This window comes from Pleurodeles waltl, chromosome 12 (genome assembly GCF_031143425.1).
Source record: "Pleurodeles waltl isolate 20211129_DDA chromosome 12, aPleWal1.hap1.20221129, whole genome shotgun sequence".
Classification (NCBI taxonomy): Eukaryota; Metazoa; Chordata; class Amphibia; order Caudata; family Salamandridae; genus Pleurodeles; species Pleurodeles waltl.
The window spans coordinates 706,756,212-706,775,794 of NC_090451.1; the positions used below are offsets into that span (position 1 = coordinate 706,756,212).

Here is a 19,583-nt window from a genome sequence, read left to right on the forward strand (position 1 = left end):
GCTGGAGTCATTATGGGAACTGTTTAGGGGTTACCTGGTAAGGGGTATGAAGAGTTTTAGTGAGGAGAAGAGGATGATGAACCTGTGAGGGGTTTTCAATGAAACCTTGTTTTTGGTGCTGCTTTGAAGGATGTGCCTGACTGTCTGTTTGTCAGTGTGAATGTGGTTCGGATGTGTGCGAGAACAAATGGATGAATGCTTATATGCCTGTGTGAGAGTGTGTGTATGCGTGGTGCGAGTGTGCGTGTATGGGGGGTAGAGGATTGGAAGGGGGAGGAGCATGGATGGAGGGGGGTGGGAGGTGACTGGGAAGTGTGGGGGGTGGGGAGCCTCCTACCAGTGACATGCCTACCGCCATGGTTTTCGTTGCTTTACGAACGTCACGAAAACCATGGCGGTAGGCAGGGTCAAAATGCCGCTGGCGGAACATTAGTGACCGACGGGCTGGAGATTGTTATCTCCGACCCTGAGGCTGCTACCACGGCGGTCGGTGTGGTATATTGGTGGGTTGGCTCCAGCCAACCCACCAATGTCATAATGTGGCAGTATGTACTGCCAGCCTGTTGGCGGTACTACCGCCACATTACCACCGACTGTCGGGGTCATAATGACCCCCAAAGTCTCTTCCAGCAACAACAGGGCTGGACTAGCTGCATGGTTCTTAGACTCCTGTCCGAGCTGGATCTTTCTTACTTTCAAACCAAGCACAATTTGCAAAGTTTGGCTCTCTAACTGGGCAACTAGACTAACACTCAGACATTTAAGAACACAAGATGGTGGGAAGGAGGAATGCTAAACAAACCCTCCAAGGAAGGGAGCATTGACTATAGTCCATTTCAGGAGGCGGAGAAAAGAGAACCTCACCAAAGAGAGTGAGGTGGCTCAGACTACAAAGGCCGGCTTCAGATAGAAGGAATGGGAACAAACAGGTAAGGAGGAAGAAAGCTTTTTAATGTGCCAGAATAGTGCCTGGAGAGATCAGACTCAAATCGCAAATAATCACTGCCCTGTCCCTTCAGGAGTCACAGAATGTGCACCATTTGTAACATTATCTTGACTGGAGTCTGAACATATGCGGGGCACTACAGCCGCTAAAAGGAGTGTAAAACTGTCTCGACTGCAGCATTAAAACAGGTTTTGCTCTCCAGAAAATAATTTGCACTTGGTAACAACTAAGGAGCCTTCCAATTCATCAAATATTAGTCAAGATACAGGTGCTTCGGTCAACCCTAGAGCTGTGCACTGCTGTACAACTGCCATGCTGGGGTCAGGGGTTCTTGTGAAGTAAAACAGGATTACCACTCAAGTTCAGATACAACAAAAGTACACTAAACTTGGCAACTGCTGTTCTGATTTTACTGTGGACATTTCTTTCACTCTGCATACAAACTTACCAGAAACCTCTGAAGTGTCCTTGTTATTCATCTTAAGGGTTCTTTTTCTCTCATGTACCATCAAGCTTTCTAGGATGTTTCAGACAAGCCGTCTCTTTGAAAGGCTCTTCCCTGTAACTGGAGAGAACGAAGAATCCATTAGCAGAAGGTCTTCACCATCTGAGAAAGAAGGCTGTTGGAGATGGCAGAGGGCAATCAGAAGTGATCTACCCGTGTGAGCAGAAAGGAATGTGGTGGTGGGAGTGAGTTTCACTCACTGGGAAAGACTTAACTGAGTGTTTTACACCAAAGGGCATATGCATGTGTTCAACAGAAACTGTCACTGTTAAGACAGTCCACATGTTGTGAGACTGGTTCTTTCTGGATAGGTTTCTATATTAATGAAACAGTGGCACAATTCATAAATATACATACACCCAGCTGAATACATTTAGAACTCAAAACACAATCACAATGAAGGGTAAGGGCTCCCAGTCCAGCTACCAAGTTTTTCTCCCTCCAATCAGAATCCCTGCAGAATCACAACTAGTAAACAGCCCAAGCTTTTTTCCACAGGTTAGATTATCACCTGCATCAGGGCTGTCAGTTCAGAGATCGTGCTTCCCTTCTATCAGTTTGTTTCTTTGGGAATTTCCATGTTATGGAAACTTGCTCAGAGAAAATGTGTCCATCTTTACAGCGATGTCAAACTGGTGTTTATTTGCAGATATTCCCAGGTAAACAGATAGGTTCAGGGTTGTGTAAGGCCTTGCCAGAGATGCTGAAAATTCTGAAACTGATGTGTGCATCTATAATCAATTGTAGGGGGGGGGGGTTTCTCAGGGATGAATCATGTGATGAGCATGCCTGCATCTACTACATTAGTGTACAACTAGAGTAATTGGCGGCTGCCATGTATTAAGATTGGTCATCAAAAGGTAAAAGAATGAATAAGGTAAAGGATGCAACTTACATACTGCTACCACGTACAAGGTTATGGTCTAAAAGCTCACCAAAAACTACTCTGGACTTAATATACGTGATGGCATCCAACAAGTCGTAAAGGCTTTGCATCACTCTCCAGGGGCAGTTTCAAGAGGGACTCTTCAAAATCTTTTTAACAATTCAAATTACCCACTGATCTTCTAGATCTCTGTGCGATCCCATTGATTGATGGCACGCTGCAACCAGGAAAGATCCCACACCAGAAGCCCCCACCCATCAAAAGAGTCCTTCATTTCGGTCTTATGAATGCCAGATAAGTAGCAGTATGAATCTGTTAATAGACATCAGTACGAAAACAAATGTTCATTTCTGAATGACAACAGAAAACAATTTTACTGACTGCAAACATGTCAATTTACAACAACAAACTCAATACCATTCTTCCACTGACTGTGACATCAACAGGATATTGCATCAAAACCTTTATCCTCTGAAACACTTCAACACATCTCAGCACCAACTTTACCTAAAAAGATCATTACCCTGAGGGACTTCAATACCAGAGGCAAAAATTATGTGTCCTACATTGCCCATACCAGATTCTAAAGGTCAGCCACCAGACTTGATCAGGACTTTAAGTACTGACGTCAAACAATATCTCCATTTGTACATCTGCTTGTTAGATCATTTCTGTGTCTCTTTTCAAATCTTTCAGACCAACTTATTAAGTACACAGGAAAGGTAATGTATCCAAGACAGGGTGTGGCATTACAGCCAGAACTGGAGATTTTGAAACTGGAGTCTCTGTGTCCGTCGTCTAAACATCCTGTGATTCTGGAAAAAGCACTTAGTATCACATGCATAAAATACGTTCAAAAATAAAAATGTAACAAAAATGAATGTGACCTCCTGTAAGGTAACTGCAGCTTATGTAAAGCGCTCCAATACCTTTGTGTTGAGTTTGCCCTACATTAAAGAAAATGTATTCATCCCTGTTAGCAAATCCATCAATTGCCTTTCCACTACAACTATGTTCAACAATACTTTTTCCAACTCCACCTCAGTCTTCAGAATTTAACTGACAAGTTTGTGCCCAAACCGTTAATGACATGGCGCAGTGACAGGTGCCACAAAAACCCTACCTTCCTAGATGACATTTTGACACACTTCACAAAAAACATTGGACTAAATGTTGAAAAAGCCTGTCAAAAAGAGACAGATGGTAACTCTGCTCCGGATCAGCCCTAACTGGCACGGAAATAAAAGAATTGACATTGGCGTGCATGGGCGGCGCCTATAAAGGTGCCTGTGACATCCCTTTTGGCAACGACGCCGCCGCACGGAACCAAACAAAGTCACCCAACTGCAAGCAGGGTACTGCTCACGCGTTAATGTTTCCGGATCCAGTCTGACCTCTGGGACGTTCAATGTAAGGAACCTGCAGCTAAAAGTTCTTATCAGATAAACAGCCGAGCCCAGGCTCGAAAGGAGGGACCAAAGGCTATTCTTTCCAGGAGCACCATAAGGTAGGGCCACTCCAGCGAGCCAAACGCCTTAGCCGCGTCTTGTGCCAACATGGTTGCTGACTCCTGTAGATGGCCTTCTCAGGCCAGGCAACTGAAGAGGCACCTGAGATTGTGTCTGGTAGATCTATATGGCATAAAGCCCGACTGGTCAGGGTAAAATACTGTGTATTACTGACAACAAGCGATTCGGTAGAACCTTTGCCAGGACCTCAGTCTCGATACTGGAAGAGAAATCTGCCAGGAGGAGGAGCATAGCTCAGGGGGCTTGCCAGTTTATGAATCAGAACTATGTGTGCGTGACAAAGATTTACGGGTAGTGCTCCTTGGGAGCACAACTCTATATACATCTTATGAAGCTGTGACACCATAAGCTGCTTCACACAGTTAAAAATACTCAGCTGGGAGTCCGTTGTCGCCTAGGGACTTTCCTCCTTTCAACAGCATCTGTACTTTTGCCATTTCTTTACCCAGCCTTATCCCTCACACACTTTTCTGTCCTAAAATATTGCACACTGATATTTCCTTCTAGAAAGGAATTACATTTTCTGATGTATACCCAAGATGAAAACTTCAGAAACACTTAAAGAGTAGGGGAAAATCAATAAAGCAGCCTTTTTTCTGCCCCAGATATCAATTTTAAAATATTTTCAAAATTTCGCCCTGGTTTCTACTTTGTCATTTTCAGCAGTCAACTCCAGAAAAATAAATGCTATTCATAAGCTGGCCAAAAGGTGAAGCCATACTGGACCATCATCTCCAGTCATACTTATGATGGTCAAAGCCAGCATCTGTTCTATAACCACAGGCAAATAAGCCATGGACGCTGAAAGATCCTTGAAGTACTAACCAGCAAGTTGAGTGGGATGCAAAATAGTACTAGGAATTTCACCCAAGAAAGCAATAATCATATCAACAATCCAGAGATAAGAACAAGGAATGAAGCCATTGATCAAACCGTACAAGTGGCAGGAATGAACAACGAGAAAGGAGACTGTCTGCATATAATCCAATTAATAGTAAAGTTGAAAAGGGAGCGAGAGAGGACTGTTGAACATCAGTGGGAGTCTCATATTGACCACTGAATCCAGCCGGAGCTAGATCAAAATAAACAAGCATTTGCTGTGCAATGGGTCTTGCGTTTACTCGAGTTAGAGCTGGTGTTGTACATTTCTAACTGGACTTTTCTTGCCACATAAGTTAAAAATGAGAAGTAAAACAGTTGACATAAGCGAGCCGATTCAAAGCACCACAGCCACCATGAGCGCAAAGGAGGGACACAAAAGGAAAAAGAGGTTTGCTCGCAGTCAAACGTATCTGCAAAAGTGCAATTATCCATGTAACAGGGAGGATGGAAAAGCCAGTAAAAAAAACTTCCCTAAGGAGGGACAAACGTAAAGCATTTACCAATGATGACAAAGAAGGATTTTTGAAAGGCAAGTGGATGAACGAGTGATAGTGATAGATGTGCGGTGGGCTTGGTTAAAAGCCTACAGAAAGAGTACAACGAGTCAGAGCGCTTGGGCGCTCGACCCAAAAAGTGGAAATAAGGAAAGCTTCTAGCAGGTACCCAAATCAGTTGCATGTTGTGCCTCTCTAAGTTCATCAACACAATACTCGGTCTCACATACTTAGTCTCAAGACTCTATTACCCCCTGCACCCCCAGGGTGTGACTAAGGCAGGGTGTGACTCCATAAACCCACACCCAGAAAGTGTGCTTAAGGCATCCAGAAAATGGCCCAGAGTACAAAAAGATGAACAAGACTTGATTACCCTTGGTTCACAAGAACAGGGATATGCGTTCTAATGGACGTGCCTTAGTCAAAAAATACTGATCTATTTACTACTGAAGGTTCACTCTGAAAAGTAGATTACGAGTCTTCAATGAAATGCTGAGAAAACAACTTTGGTAAGAAGTCAGCTCCTGAATTTCTCACTCATGTGAAATAATTTAAAAAAACTGAACCACACAAACCAAACTGAAACTCTCAATATCAACTAAGAAATCAAAGACATGACATGAAACATGGAGATCTCAAATTAAAGATCACACTCCAACGGTGCAAAGGAAGATAATAACATGCAATCAATCAATTTAACTGAAATCTTCGAGGCAAATCCCCAGGTGAATATGTGTGAACTACTCAGTGTTCACCACAGCTGGCTTTATAAATGTCTTTTAGATATTTTGTACAGCAGCATGGCTGAAGTTATGAAAAAATAGCACTATGCTGCATTATAGCGCTATGAAAAAAGTACTATGGTGTGGACAGCACTGGCTGTGTTATACCATTTTTAGGGGCAAGCACTCTGGACCATGTTGTTATCTCTCTGTGGGCTTCTAACCACGCCCATGTCACGCCTGTCACTTTCACTAGTTTGTGGGCTTGCCTTTTAAAAATCGATCGATTGATTCCATTTGTGAAAGGCATGCATACGTCATGCCTTTTCCGGTGTTTAGCACTCCTCGAGCGCAGCGGTAAACTACTGAAAACATACAAGGCTCCGGGTTTTCAGCTGGTCTCTGGACTACTTTATCTTTTTATTTTTTGCACAGCGCGATCTCGCTTGGCCGAAGTCGAGCGCTTTGCATGTCATCGACCCTGTTACATGGATAATTGCACGTTTGCTGGTTGCATGGATAACTGCACTTTTGCCAATAAGTTTCACTGCAAGCAAACTTCTGTTCCCTTTTCTGTTTCTCCTTCAGTCTCATGGCGACCATCGGCTTGCATATGTGAAACTGTTTTCCTTTTCATTATTAGTTTATGTGGCAAGAAAAGTTCGGTTATGAGTTTACAACGCTAACAGCTCAAACGCGAGCGAACACGAGACCCGCTGCATTGCAAATGCTTGTTTTTTTCTTTTAGCCATGCTGCATGGTAGCCGCACTGCTAGACTACACAGTTAAACAACACTGACAAAGCTACCAGTGGGGGGGTGGGGGTAAGTTTTTGGTAAGACATTTGGAGGGTGCAGCAGGACAACAGAGGGGGTGGAAATACCAAATGAAGGTTAGTGGGTAGACAATAAAAATATTTTGTTGCTGGCTCTGGGTAGCCTGTATTCACACGCAATTTATGAAAATTATAAATCCTTGAAAACAAACAAGTCGGTTGAGCATAAGTTGCACTAGTGTAAAAGATTTATGAGGGCTCTGGTATTTTTATCTCTTTACTCAACCCAAGTGGGTAGTGAATTAGTTTGCCAGCCACAGAGTTCCTGTGGCAGCGTCGAGCTCAAAGTTTACATTGAGCGTAATTGTAGTAATCTTTGTCTTAATTGTCTGCAGGATAAAATAATTTAAACTTCATCACATTTGTGACCCTCAGCCTCTGAAGAGTTGGTTGGTCTTTGAAGCCTTCAGCCACATATCTAAGTCGTTCATGTCAAGTGCTAAACTTGTAAACAGTTCTTGTTTCCGAGCAAACAGAACTTCACATTCTGAGATATTGGATTCAAGTAGATAAAGGGTAGGGAAAAGAATCTCTGACACAGCCAGTTAGGGCAATGTTATAGCACTTTTTTTTTATTACTCAGTAGGGACGGATCAGTCAGCAACATAGAGAGAAGGGGGCACAAACAATGAAGGATGGGTGGGAGAAGTAGGCCTGGGGGCAGCACAAACAAGGGAGGGTGGAAAGGGGGGTATGGGAGTAAGCACATGGACAAACGGAGAATTTGAGAAGGAGCTGGGCTAAGCAACTACAAGCACATCAATGGAAGGTGGGAAACAGAGGAGACCGTCTGAAAACTCTGCAGTTTAGTTACAGCGCTTAAGCCCAAATTTCATTTTGTACCCTCTTTTGCCAGCAAACAACTTCCACAATTGATAGACATCAGGCAGTTTTAGAGCTGCTGTGCAAAGCTGGGTTGGCTGCTTAAGAAGATATTCTGTAACAACAGGCCTGCTGCTGTCTGCTTTTGATGTCATAACTCAGATTTACATCATGAATCCCAGGGAGTCTTGTGAAGACATCAAGGCCAGCAACACCCAAAAAATGAAACACTCCCACTAAGTCTTTGGGCTGCTAACCCAAGTAGATAAAAGTTAAGGGAAAAAAGCACCATGACGGAGTAGGTCATAGCTGTTTTTTTAGGGTCGAGCTTGCAAGTGTTCTGGCCTTTTGTAATCTCTCTCTGGGCTTTTAACCACGCCCAATCTTGCTATTTGTTCTTTGTTGTGCTTATTTTAAATGCTTAATTTTTATTGGTGCATTTTGTGAAATGGCCCTCCTTTGTGTGCTGAGTTTCCTTAACCCAGGCGATTTCCAAGTGAAAATGTTTGTTGGCCATCACACTACGTCACGCTTCCTCCTGTTACAGTGTGCGATGGCCCCTCCTCCAGTTTCGGTTTGCCTTTCATCCCAGCCGCTATCCTTTCTAGACATTCACGCATGGAGCCAATAACTCTTGCGCACACGCTCATGGTGGCCGTTGTCTTTATCTTGTCAAATGCTGTCTGGGAACTGGCAGTAGCGGCGCTGCTGTGTGTCGGCAAACAGCGATGATTAAATCACAGGTGAATCAGCGCTTTGTCAGGCTTTACGCCAAGAGGCGGGCAGCGAAAGATCTGTGAATACAGCCGGTTAAACAGTGCATCTCCTGTGACACCGCACTGAAGAGCCAAACACTCTTAATGCTGTTTTACTTTTCATTTTCAATTTATGTGGCAAGAGAAGTCCAGTTAGAAATTTACACCGCTAATACCTCTAGCTCAGAAAAACGCGAGACCCACTGCATTGCAAGTGCTTGGTTTTAATTTATTATGGAGGGGGCGCCGCTCAGTAGGCAACACTATGTGAAGGAGGGGCCAACTCAGACAATGGAGGATGGGAGGGAGGGCCTAGAGCTAAGAGGCAACGGAAGGTGAGAGGGAGCACCTGGGATAAACACAAGGAAATGAATGGAGGGCAAGTGAGAGCCAACAATACAAGGGAGGGGCACAGAGGAGAAAAAGTATAAGAGGTGGCATGCTGAAAACACTGCACTTTGGTAAGGTGCTTGTGTCTAAAGGATAAATTACCACCTAAAGAAATGGGCAGTGGAAGGACACAAGTAATGCTGTCATACTCCAGGGGAGGCACAAACAAACAAAGAGGATTATGCCAGCTGACCAACAAGAAGCAAATAATGAGTGACAATGAAGCCAAACTATGGTAAGTAGTGGGCAATCTCCCAAAAAAACAAGGTTTAGTGATACTTGGATCAGAACTGCTGAGCCATGTGCTGCAGGGAGAACAATGTTTCAGATGAACGAGTTACTTACCTTCGGTAACGACTTTTCTGGTGGATACATTAGCTACCTGTGGATTCCTCACCTAATGAATACTCCCATGGCGCCAGCATTCGACGGAAATCTTCTTACTAGTCTCTGCACGTCGACGAGGACGTCACTCTAGCCCACGCGACGCCGTCTGACGTCATACAGGCAATAAGAGGTCCTCGTCGACGTGCGGACGTCAGTACCAATCATTTTTTACGTGCATGAGAACAACCAGGTAATGCAATGAAAGAGCAAGGCAACATCCCATTACATTGTAAAAATACACAACATTGCATGAATAACTGTAAATCTTTTATATATATATATATAACTCTCTCTTTTTAAAATATATATCTACACATCAAGTATATACACAAAGATGTATACCTATATACATATAATATATACAACATCTATTGCACCCTCAAAGACCAAGAGGAGCGTACTCAAGGATTACTTGGTAAGACCAGAAAGGCAACGGGGAGGCGGGTGGGACCGTGAGGAATCCACAGGTAGCTAATGTATCCGGCAGAAAAGTCGTTACCGAAGGTAAGTAACTCGTTCTTCTGATGGATACAACTACCTGTGGATTCCTCACCTAATGAATAGAGTCCCAAAGCAGTACCACGCCCGGCGGTGGGTGCCTAAACGGTCAAACCAAGAAATCCTGCAGCACTGACCGTGCAAAATGGCCGTCCCTTCTAACCTCAGAATCCAAACAGTAATGTTTTGCAAAAGTGTGAAGGGACGACCAAGTTGCGGCCTTGCAGATGTCGACCACAGGAACACCTCTGGCCAAGGCCGAAGTGGCCGACTTAGCTCTGGTGGAATGAGCTCTAATGCCCTCAGGAGGATCCTTCTTTGCCAAAGAGTAACAGATTTTAATGCAAAGAACAACCCACCTGGATAGTGTTCTCTTGTGGACTGCCTTTCCTCTCCTCTTGCCCACGTATCCAATAAACAGCTGATCCTCCAGCCTGAAATCCTTTGTTCTATCAATAAAGAAGCTCAACGCCCTCTTTGGGTCCAGACGGTGCAGTCTTTCTTCCTCTTTGGAAGGATGAGGCGGAGGATAGAACGTGGACAAAGTAATTGCCTGAGCCAAATGGAAGGGTGAAACAACCTTCGGGAGGAAAGCAGCCTTGGTCCTCAACACCACCTTATCCCCATAAAAAGTTGTATAAGGGGGCTTTACTGATAAGGCCTGCAACTCACTCACTCTCCTTGCTGATGTTATAGCTATCAGGAAGACTGTTTTTAAAACCAAATACCTTAAGGGGCAAGAATGCATAGGTTCAAAAGGGGACCCCATAAGGAAAGTCAGGACCAAGGACAAATCCCATTGCGGCATAACGAATGGCTTTGGAGGATATTTATTTAGAAGACCTTTCAAGAATCTGATAACAATAGGGGATTTAAATAAAGATGGTTGGTCTGGAAGACATATGAAGGCTGACAAGGCCGATAAATAACCCTTAATGGTAGCCACTGCACAACCTTTCTGCGCTAGAGACAGAGCAAAAGACAAAACGTCCGATAGATGAGCATGCAAAGGATCAATCTGCCTCTCTCCACACCACGCAACAAATTTAGACCATCTATTAGCGTAGATAGATTTAGTGGAGTGTCGCCTGGCCGCTAATATAACATCCACTACCTCAGGCGGGAGAGAGAAGGAACTCAGGTTGCCCCGTTCAATCTCCAGGCATGTAGGTGCAGACTCTGGAGGTTGGGGTGTAGAACCTGCCCCTGCGACTGCGAGAGGAGGTCTGCCCTGAAAGGGAGACGGAGCGGAGGGCACATTGAGAGTTGGAGAAGGTCGGAGTACCATACCCTCCTTGGCCAATCCGGAGCTATTAGGATGACTAGAGCCCGGTCCTGGCGAATCTTCCTCAATACTCGAGGAATCAAGGGTATGGGAGGAAACGCGTAAAGCAACTGGCCGCACCAGGTTATTTGAAACACGTCCCCCAACGCTCCCTGCATCGGATACTGGAGGCTGCAGAATAACGGACAATGCGCGTTCTCTCGAGTGGCAAACAGATCTACCCGAGGAAACCCCCACCTCTGGAAGATTAAACGGACTTGATCTGGATGGAGACGCCACTCGTGGTCTGCCGAGAATTGGGGACTGAGACTGTCCGCACGCACGTTCAAGACTCCGGCCAGATGGTTTGCTATCAAGCAAATCTGATGGTCCTTTGCCCAGGACCATAGTCGAAGAGCTTCTCTGCAGAGAAGGTACGACCCCACTCCTCCCTGCTTGTTTATGTACCACATCGTGGTAGTATTGTCCGTTAGGACCTGTACCGACTGACCACGAAGGGAAGGGAGGAAGGCCTTGAGAGCCAGACGTACAGCCCGTAACTCTAACAGATTGATGTGAAACATCTGTTCCTCTGGAGACCAAAGGCCTTTGATCTCCAGATCCCCCAGATGAGCTCCCCACCCTAGAGTGGAAGCATCCGTTATGACTGTGGCCACTGGTGGCGACTGCTGGAACGGCTTTCCTTGTGAAAGATTGTTGCTTGCAATCTACCACTTCAAATCTACAGCAGCATCTCTGGAGATCTTGACAGTACTCTCTAGATCCCCTTTGTGTTGAGACCACTGCCTTCGGAGGCACCACTGAAGAGCCCTCATGTGCCAGCGAGCATGCGTGACCAACAGAATGCAGGAGGCAAACAGACCGAGCAGACGAAGGACCTTGAGGACTGGAACTACCGCTCCATTTCGAAACATTGGAACCAAATCCTGAATATCTTGAATCCGCTGAGGCGGAGGAAAGGCCCGACCCAATGTTGTATCCAGTACTGCCCCTATGAACAGGAGGCGCTGAGAGGGCTCTAGGTGAGATTTGGGCTCGTTCACCGAAAAACCCAGGTCGAACAACAACTGGGTTGTTGACTGCAGATGATACGACACAAGCTCCGGGGACTTGGCTTTGATCAACCAGTCGTCCAAGTAAGGGAATACTGCTATCCCCTTCCTTCTGAGTTCTGCCGCAACCACCGACATCACCTTCGTGAAGACTCGAGGTGCTGAAGTAAGACCAAACGGAAGGACCGCAAACTGATAGTGCTGTGATCCCACCACAAACCGGAGATACTTCCTGTGTGACTTGAGTATCGGGATATGAAAGTAAGCATCCTGCAAGTCGACAGACACCATCCAGTCTTCCTTGTTCAACGCCAAAAGCACCTGTGCTAGGGTCAGCATCTTGAACTTTTCCTGCTTGAGGAACCAATTCAAGATCCTCAGGTCCAGGATTGGTCTCAAACGACCATCCTTCTTGGGAATCAGGAAATACCTTGAGTAACATCCTCGACCCCTTTCCTGCTCTGGGACCAACTCCACCGCGCCCTTTGAAAGGAGGGCTTGTACCTCCTGTTCTAGCAACAGGAGGTGTTCTTCTGAACAATAAGAAGGACGGGGCGGGATGAGGGGCGGGAACTCCCGAAAGGGAAGGGTGTAGCCTTTTCCCACAATACTGAGAACCCAAGTGTCCGTTGTAACAGTCTTCCATTTGGCGAGAAAATGCTGTAATCTTCCCCCTACAGGAGAGAAGTGAGTGGGGAATGGTGGAAGCCTAAGGCTGCTTCCCCTGCTGCACCCCGCCAGAGGATGAGGAAGAGGCAGAGTGCTGCTGAGAGGCTCCTCTGGTGCAGACCCTACCTCTCCCCCTAAAAGATCTATAGGGATGGGAAGAGGCAGGTTGCTGATATCTTCCCCGAAAGGAAGAGGAGGAAGAGCCACGCCCAAATCCACGAAACCTCCTGAAAAATCTGGAAGAGGCCGTGGAAGAAGGAGCTTGGAGCCCTAACGACTTAGCCGTGGCCCTGCTCTCCTTAAAACGTTCCAAGGCCGAATCAGCCTTGGCTCCAAACAGTTTGTCCCCATCAAACGGGAGATCCAACAATGTGGACTGTACATCCGCAGAAAAGCCCGAGTTACGGAGCCAGGCCTGTCTCCTTGCCACCACAGTTGTGCCCATTGCTCTGGCTACCGAGTCGGTGGTATCCAGTCCCGTCTGGATAATCTGGGTCGCAGCAGCCTGGGCATTTGAAACAAGATCCAAAAGACCCTGGGGAAGCTCTGTAAATGATGAGGAAATGTCATCCATCAGAGCATGAATATACCTCCCCAGGATACAGGTTGCGTTGGTGGCCTTCAACGCCAGACTGCAGGACGAAAAAATCTTCTTGGACTGCGCCTCTAGTTTTTTTGAATCTCTGTCCCCAGGCACCGTCGGGAAAGAACCAGGCGCAGACTTAGATGAACAGGAGGCCTGCACCACCAAGCTCTCCGGCGTAGGGTGCCTAGACAGAAAACCAGGGTCAGTCGGAGCCGCCCGATACCTCCTGGTCACGGCTCTGTGAACTGCTGGGGAAGATGCCGGCCTCTTCCACACCTCTAACACCGGATCCAGCAGAGCGTCATTAAATGGCAAAAGAGGCTCCGCCGCAGCTGAGGCCGGATGTAGCACCTCTGTTAGAAGGTTTTGTTTAGCCTCCACCACCGGCAAAGGCAGGTCCAAAAAACTAGCTGCCTTCCGTACCACTGCATGAAAGGAAGCAGCCTCCTCAGTGTATTCTCCCGGGGACGAAAGATCCCACTCAGGGGAAGTGTCCAGCCCACTGGCCGACTCCAGACCACGCAGCCCATCACCCGAGTCCTCTAGCTCTCCTTCCTCCAGGGCTCGTTGGTACTCCTGCTCCTCTAATACACGGAGAGCACGTCTCCTCGAATGAAGCCGTTGTTCAATACGCGGAGTCGACAATGCCTCCGCCGAAGTCGAAGATCGGCGCCGATCTTCAGAAGCCACCGACGCCGCGTCCGGCGCCACAGGTAACTTCGGCGCCGACGAAAGAGCAGTTGAAGCAGATGGACCCACCGGAGTCACAGGCCGAAATCCCGACGTCGACGTCGACGGGATGGAAATCCTCGGGGCCAATCCCTCTGAAGCCACCGGAGCGGCCACCGGCGCCGACACTGGCGCCGAGCCCACGTTCCCAAAAGGGAGAAAGGGCATAAAGGGTGCCGGCCGTAGAGGCGCAGGATCACCCAATGAAAAGGCCAAAGGCCCGGCCGGAGCACCCCCTGGAGCCATCTGTTGGAAGATGGCATACATCGCATTCAAGAATGCGGAACTATCGGCTCCAGGGGTGGGAAAAGCCGGATACTGGGGTGCCTGTCTCGGAGGCGACCCCGACGCCGGCCTCGACGTCTGCAACGCCGGAGAAAACACCTGAGGCTCCAATACCTCAATCACCGACGCCTGTCCAGGTGAAGTTGGAGACGTCGGAGAGGGCAACGGCGTCGAAGGATGCGGCGTAACCGTGGGACTGATCTCCCATGTCCTTCGGCGCCGATCCGAAGACCTGGAACGAGTCTCCTTCGAATGACGCCGAGATTCTCTACGGCGCCGGGAGTCTCGATGACGCCGATGTCTTGGAGAAGAAGACTTCTTGTGATGCTTCTCCTTCGATTTCGCCATAAACAGCTTCGCCTCACGTTCCTTGAGGGCCTTTGGATTCATGTGCTGGCATGAATCACAAGTCGAGACGTCGTGGTCGGAGCTCAAACACCAAAGGCAATCGGAATGAGGATCCGTCACCGACATCTTGCCTCCACAATCACGACAAGGCTTGAATCCAGACTTTCTCTGCGACATTATTACCACAGCGAAAGACTACGCAGCAAAAATACACTGTAACCACAAAAGTAACAGTTGCTCCCTCGAAGATAACCGTTTCGAATGCACGGAAAAAAGGGAACTGACGTCCGCACGTCGTCGAGGACCTCTTATTGCCTGTATGACGTCAGACGGCGTCGCGTGGGCTAGAGTGACGTCCTCGTCGACGTGCAGAGACTAGTAAGAAGATTTCTGTCGAATGCTGGCGCCATGGGAGTATTCATTAGGTGAGGAATCTACAGGTAGTTGTATCCATCAGAAGTTAGGGCAGAGCACTGAGATGAAAAATCTTACAAAGCTTCTAGCAAAAAACAATTCGGAACGTCACAGCTCTATATTCTCAACCAAGCACAAATGTTTAGTCATTTATAAAGTCTCTTCCCGGGATCAAACAAATCCCCTGCACTAGATGAAGCTGGGTCATGTTTGTTTTAATGCTCACAAATCTGAGATCGCTTTCTCAAGTTGTTTTCCATTAGCATTTAACAGATTTCAGTCAAAACACAGTTTTTATGAACGATAAGAGAAATGCGTTCACTGTAAAAAAAAAAAAAAACTCGTTCTAGAATAGTTTCAACAAAAAAACTATGTTTCTTTTCTTTTTCTTTTTTTTGACAAAAGAAAAAGGCCATAGCAGGAGGGGCACGGGAACAACGGAAAAGCAGCTAGCAGAGAAGTCAATGCAAGAGGGGGAAGCAAGGGGGGAGTGTGGACAGGAGAGCAACTGAGGAGGTGAAGCAGGGTAATTAAAACAAATTAAAAAGCAAAAAAAAGCAGGAGGAGCAAGCAACAGACTAGTAGGGAAGGGAACAGCCATTGTGGCAAGTATTTGCATCACATGAGGAACAGGGTAATAAAACATGTGAACTCTCATGGAGTGTTTAAAGAAAAGGTAGGTCCCTAAATGGAAGCAGTGAAAAGCAAACTGAAAGTCTCAAATTACACACTAATATTTACTAACCTGTGCCAGAACAGGACTGGTCTGAGAATGATGAATATTCTAGCATTATATTAAGATAAAGAGGAGCATAACCACATTGGGAGGTAACAAGTACCTAAGGGAATTGGTGCTGGAGTCAGAGTAAGGCCAGAAATCAACCAGCACAGAACATTGCCTCATCAAGGCTTCCCCAGCCCACATTGTGCACCACCTACACATGTCCCAAGAAAGGCACTTGGGCAAGCCTCAGGGCTTACTGAAAGAAAGAGCAGATACCTATCATGAAGACAAGCTGATAATCCATCAACAGAAGAAGATTCACGGCGTCCATATTAGCTCTTCCTGTGGCTCCCAGAGCAGACAGCTTCCTTAAAACCTACGCCATCCTCCTCGCCGCAACTGAGAGCAAACTGGAACAGCTCACCTTCTCCGAGGAAATAAATGTATTTTCAGAAGCATTGCTGGGCAGGAGATTCCCCTGAAACTAATGTGTTTCTGCATCAGGCAATTTAGCTAAGCTAAAAACAGGGATTTTTTTCCCACAACGCGTGTTGCCTAGAAACAAGTGCTAAGGGAAGCTAAACATTCCGAATATTCACAACAGTACAGTGTTCCTTTCTGTGAAACATGCCAGCTCTATCCAAGGGCTCTTATTCATGCATTGTGTTCACAGAATAACAATGTGCTCTCCTGCCCAACAGGGCTCTATATGAGGAGCTTATAAATATGTGCACAATGCTCTGTTGTCCCTTCAAGCTCATACCGATAAAAACACCACAGCTGCTTTCTAGGCAGCAAATTAATGCACACAGACCACCTCCGGACATATATGTGTAAACAATTACACATACATACAGCAGCCAATATATATATGTACACACTTACATGACACAGCTGCATCCTTCTACATAACTAATCCATACATCTAGACAGATCTAGAGTGCTTTACTTGGTTGGGTGTGAATATGCTCAGTAGTTAGGTTGATATAAATGTTTAAAACAGTTGCTGAGCAAGTTTTAAGAGGTTACTGCTTATGTAGATCTCTGCCGTTTGGGATCCATCAATTTTCCGTGAGACCAGAAATTAAAAAATCAAAGTAAACCAATTGGATGACAGAGCCTTTTCTCACGTTGTGCCTTTCAAAAAGATGTTTTTTATAGTAAGGATCGTGGTTCCACACTGAAAAAGGAACGTTTCTCACATGCAGCTGTAGAAAGCTGGCCTGGTGTGTGGTGGACACCTATGGTGTTCGCACCTTATACCAGGTCCAGGCAACCCCTCTTAGTTAGTTATAAAGTGCCTAGGAAGCCAGGGCTCTCTAGTGGTAGCGGTGGTGAGCAGCCAAGACTTATCTAGGAGGAGTGTAAAGCATTTGCAATACCACAGCAGTCACAAAGTAACTTATCATACGTGAAAGGAATGACACAGTGTTACAAAAATAAAGGTACTTTATTAAAGTAGCACTGAACTACATTACTTATAGGCAGTCCCCCAACTGGAGTTAAGTATACACTATATACACAGTAATTATTAGGAATTAGCATACAGAAACACGCACTGGCAACAAATAGCAGAAAAAAGATAAGGTCCTAAAGGGGGAGGCCAATCCTAAATACTAAAACCAATACTAAAATAGTGTAATGCGAAGTGAGGTCCCCCACCCAAGGATGTGGAATAGTTAGAAGGGAGCTAGCAAAATCTGAAACCCCCAAGAGGTGAGTAGCTAGGTGACCCCTAGCGATCAGGAGACCGGAGGTAAGTTACCTGGTCTTCCCAAGGACCAACAAGGGGACTTGGAAAAGGAAGATTGTAAGATCAGGACCAGTCCAGTGGACCCCAACTGTGGATTCTATAAGAAGAGGACCTGCAAGAGAAGGGGACAGTGTCCAGTCCACGCACAAGTGTCCAGGTGGGGCAGGAGCCACTACCCACCCTTCTGTGGATGAAGATCCTGTTAGACAAGGGAAGATGAAGATCAGCTATCGAGCCCAGGTGCTGCAGGGAGGTCTTTGGAGTCATGCAGATGATGTCCCACACCCTTCCCCGGGTCACAGATGGTCAGTGGTGAGGAGGACCACCAACAAGCCTTGGCAAATGAAAATCTGGGCAGAACAGGACTTGCAGAGAAGAAGAGAACCAGCAAGGTCCAGGGCATGCGACACTTGAAGGGGTGACCCTCAGCAGTCGGGAGATTCACCAGCAGCAGTGGTAACCCCTACAGGCAACCCACTGGCAGCACGCACAGTGAGTTGCAGTGAGGCCCAGTCAGCACACCTGAAGAGGAGTCCCATGTCTCTGGAGCAGTAGAGGAGAGCCTGCCGTTGCAAGGATGAAGTGCTGGATGCCGGGGCTACTTGGATCCTGCAGATCCCTTGTAGCAGGAGTCAACAAGCCAAGGCTGCTGCAAGAGTTGTGGTGCACAAGGGTTCTGTCCTGCAAGGAGAGGCAAGGGATCAATGTCTCCCAAGTTGGACAGCAGGTAGAGAGGACCAAAGGGACCAAAGGGACCACTAAGACCCACCACCTGTGTTGGAGATTCTCCCTGGAGCCGGATGGCAGAAGATCCCAGCAGCAGATCGTCGTTGCCTTAGGTGCCAGCTGATGCATAAGAGTGACTCCTTTACTCCAAGTGAGATTCCTTCTTGCTTCTTTGGTGCATCTGAAGTCTTGCCGACCCCAGAGGATGCACAGCTGTGAAAATATTGCAGTTACTGAAGGAGCCGTAGAAATAATGTTGCAAGGCGAGGTAGTCTCGAGGCTTGCAGGCTTGTTTGGTTCCTGTGAAGTCCAGTAGGGGTTCCGGTGCCCAGAAGCAGAAGAGGTCTTTGCAGAAGAGTCCTGGTGAAGTCATGCATGCAATTCTGGCAATCTAACTGCAAGTGAGTCCCTAAATAGCCGTAATAGGGGGCCTGGTCACTCTGCAGAGTGACCACCTATCAGAGGGGGCCACTGACGTCGGTCACCTGTCCTGACCCACTAGATGTTCCCAGGGGCCTCTACACATCTTGTTTTCAAGATGGCAGAATCAAGTGGACACCTGGAAGAGCTCTGGGCACCACCCCTGGGATGGTAATGGACAGGGGAGTGGTCACTACCCTTTCCTTTCTGAGCTTTCGTGCCAGAGCAGGGTCCCTGATCTGGTGCAAACCGGATTATACAAGAAGGGCACCAAATGTCCCCTTCAAAGGAAGCTGGTGGCACAGGGATGCTACCAAACCCCAGCCTGGTGACACATATTTCCAAGGGAGAGCGTGTTGCTTCCTTCTCCCACAGGAAATCATTTGTTCTGCCTTACCCTGCTTGAGCTGGTCAAGCAGCAGGTGCTTAGAAACCTGTCTGAGGGGTTGCAGGAGCGAGGGCTGCCCGCAAACCCTGGAAGATGAGTAGGAGCAATACAGGGGGGTCCTCTAAGGAGCCCCCAGAGTGCATGAATTCATGACACCAATATTGATATTAGTATTGGGGTATGACTCTGACATGTTTGATACCAAACATGCCTAGGTTTGAAGTTACCATTATGTAACTGGACCACAGGTAGTTGCCAGTACATAGCTAAAATGGCTTCCCTGCAATTACAAAGTCCAGGGAATTAGAACTGGAGTTCAAAAGGGGCACCTCTGCTTGTACAGGGGTGCACTCACACACAGGAACCTACAACCTACCCTCTGGGCTAGCCGGCCTCCCATAGGGGTGACTTACAGTGACCTGGCGCAGTGACCAGCAGTGAATGGGTGTATGCACCTTTTCACGCAGGCTGTAGTGGAAGGCCTGCAGACAGTTTGCACGGGCTCCCATGGGTGGCATAATACATGCCAGACCTTAAAGCCATAACTACAAAA

At 47.0% G+C, this 19,583-nt stretch overlaps 1 protein-coding gene across 9 annotated transcripts in view; it reads right to left on the minus strand.

The window, feature by feature from the left end:
- Positions 1 to 19,583, minus strand: part of LOC138266928 (calmodulin-binding transcription activator 2-like) — an 863,356-nt gene that overhangs the window by 765,432 nt on the left and 78,341 nt on the right. For all 9 annotated transcript variants that reach the window (XM_069215705.1, XM_069215704.1, XM_069215702.1 and 6 more), the window contains exon 2: positions 1,395 to 1,511. In XM_069215705.1, coding sequence (XP_069071806.1) covers positions 1,395 to 1,455 — 61 coding nt within the window. In that variant the 5' untranslated portion in view covers positions 1,456 to 1,511. The remainder of the gene's footprint in view (positions 1 to 1,394; positions 1,512 to 19,583) is intronic.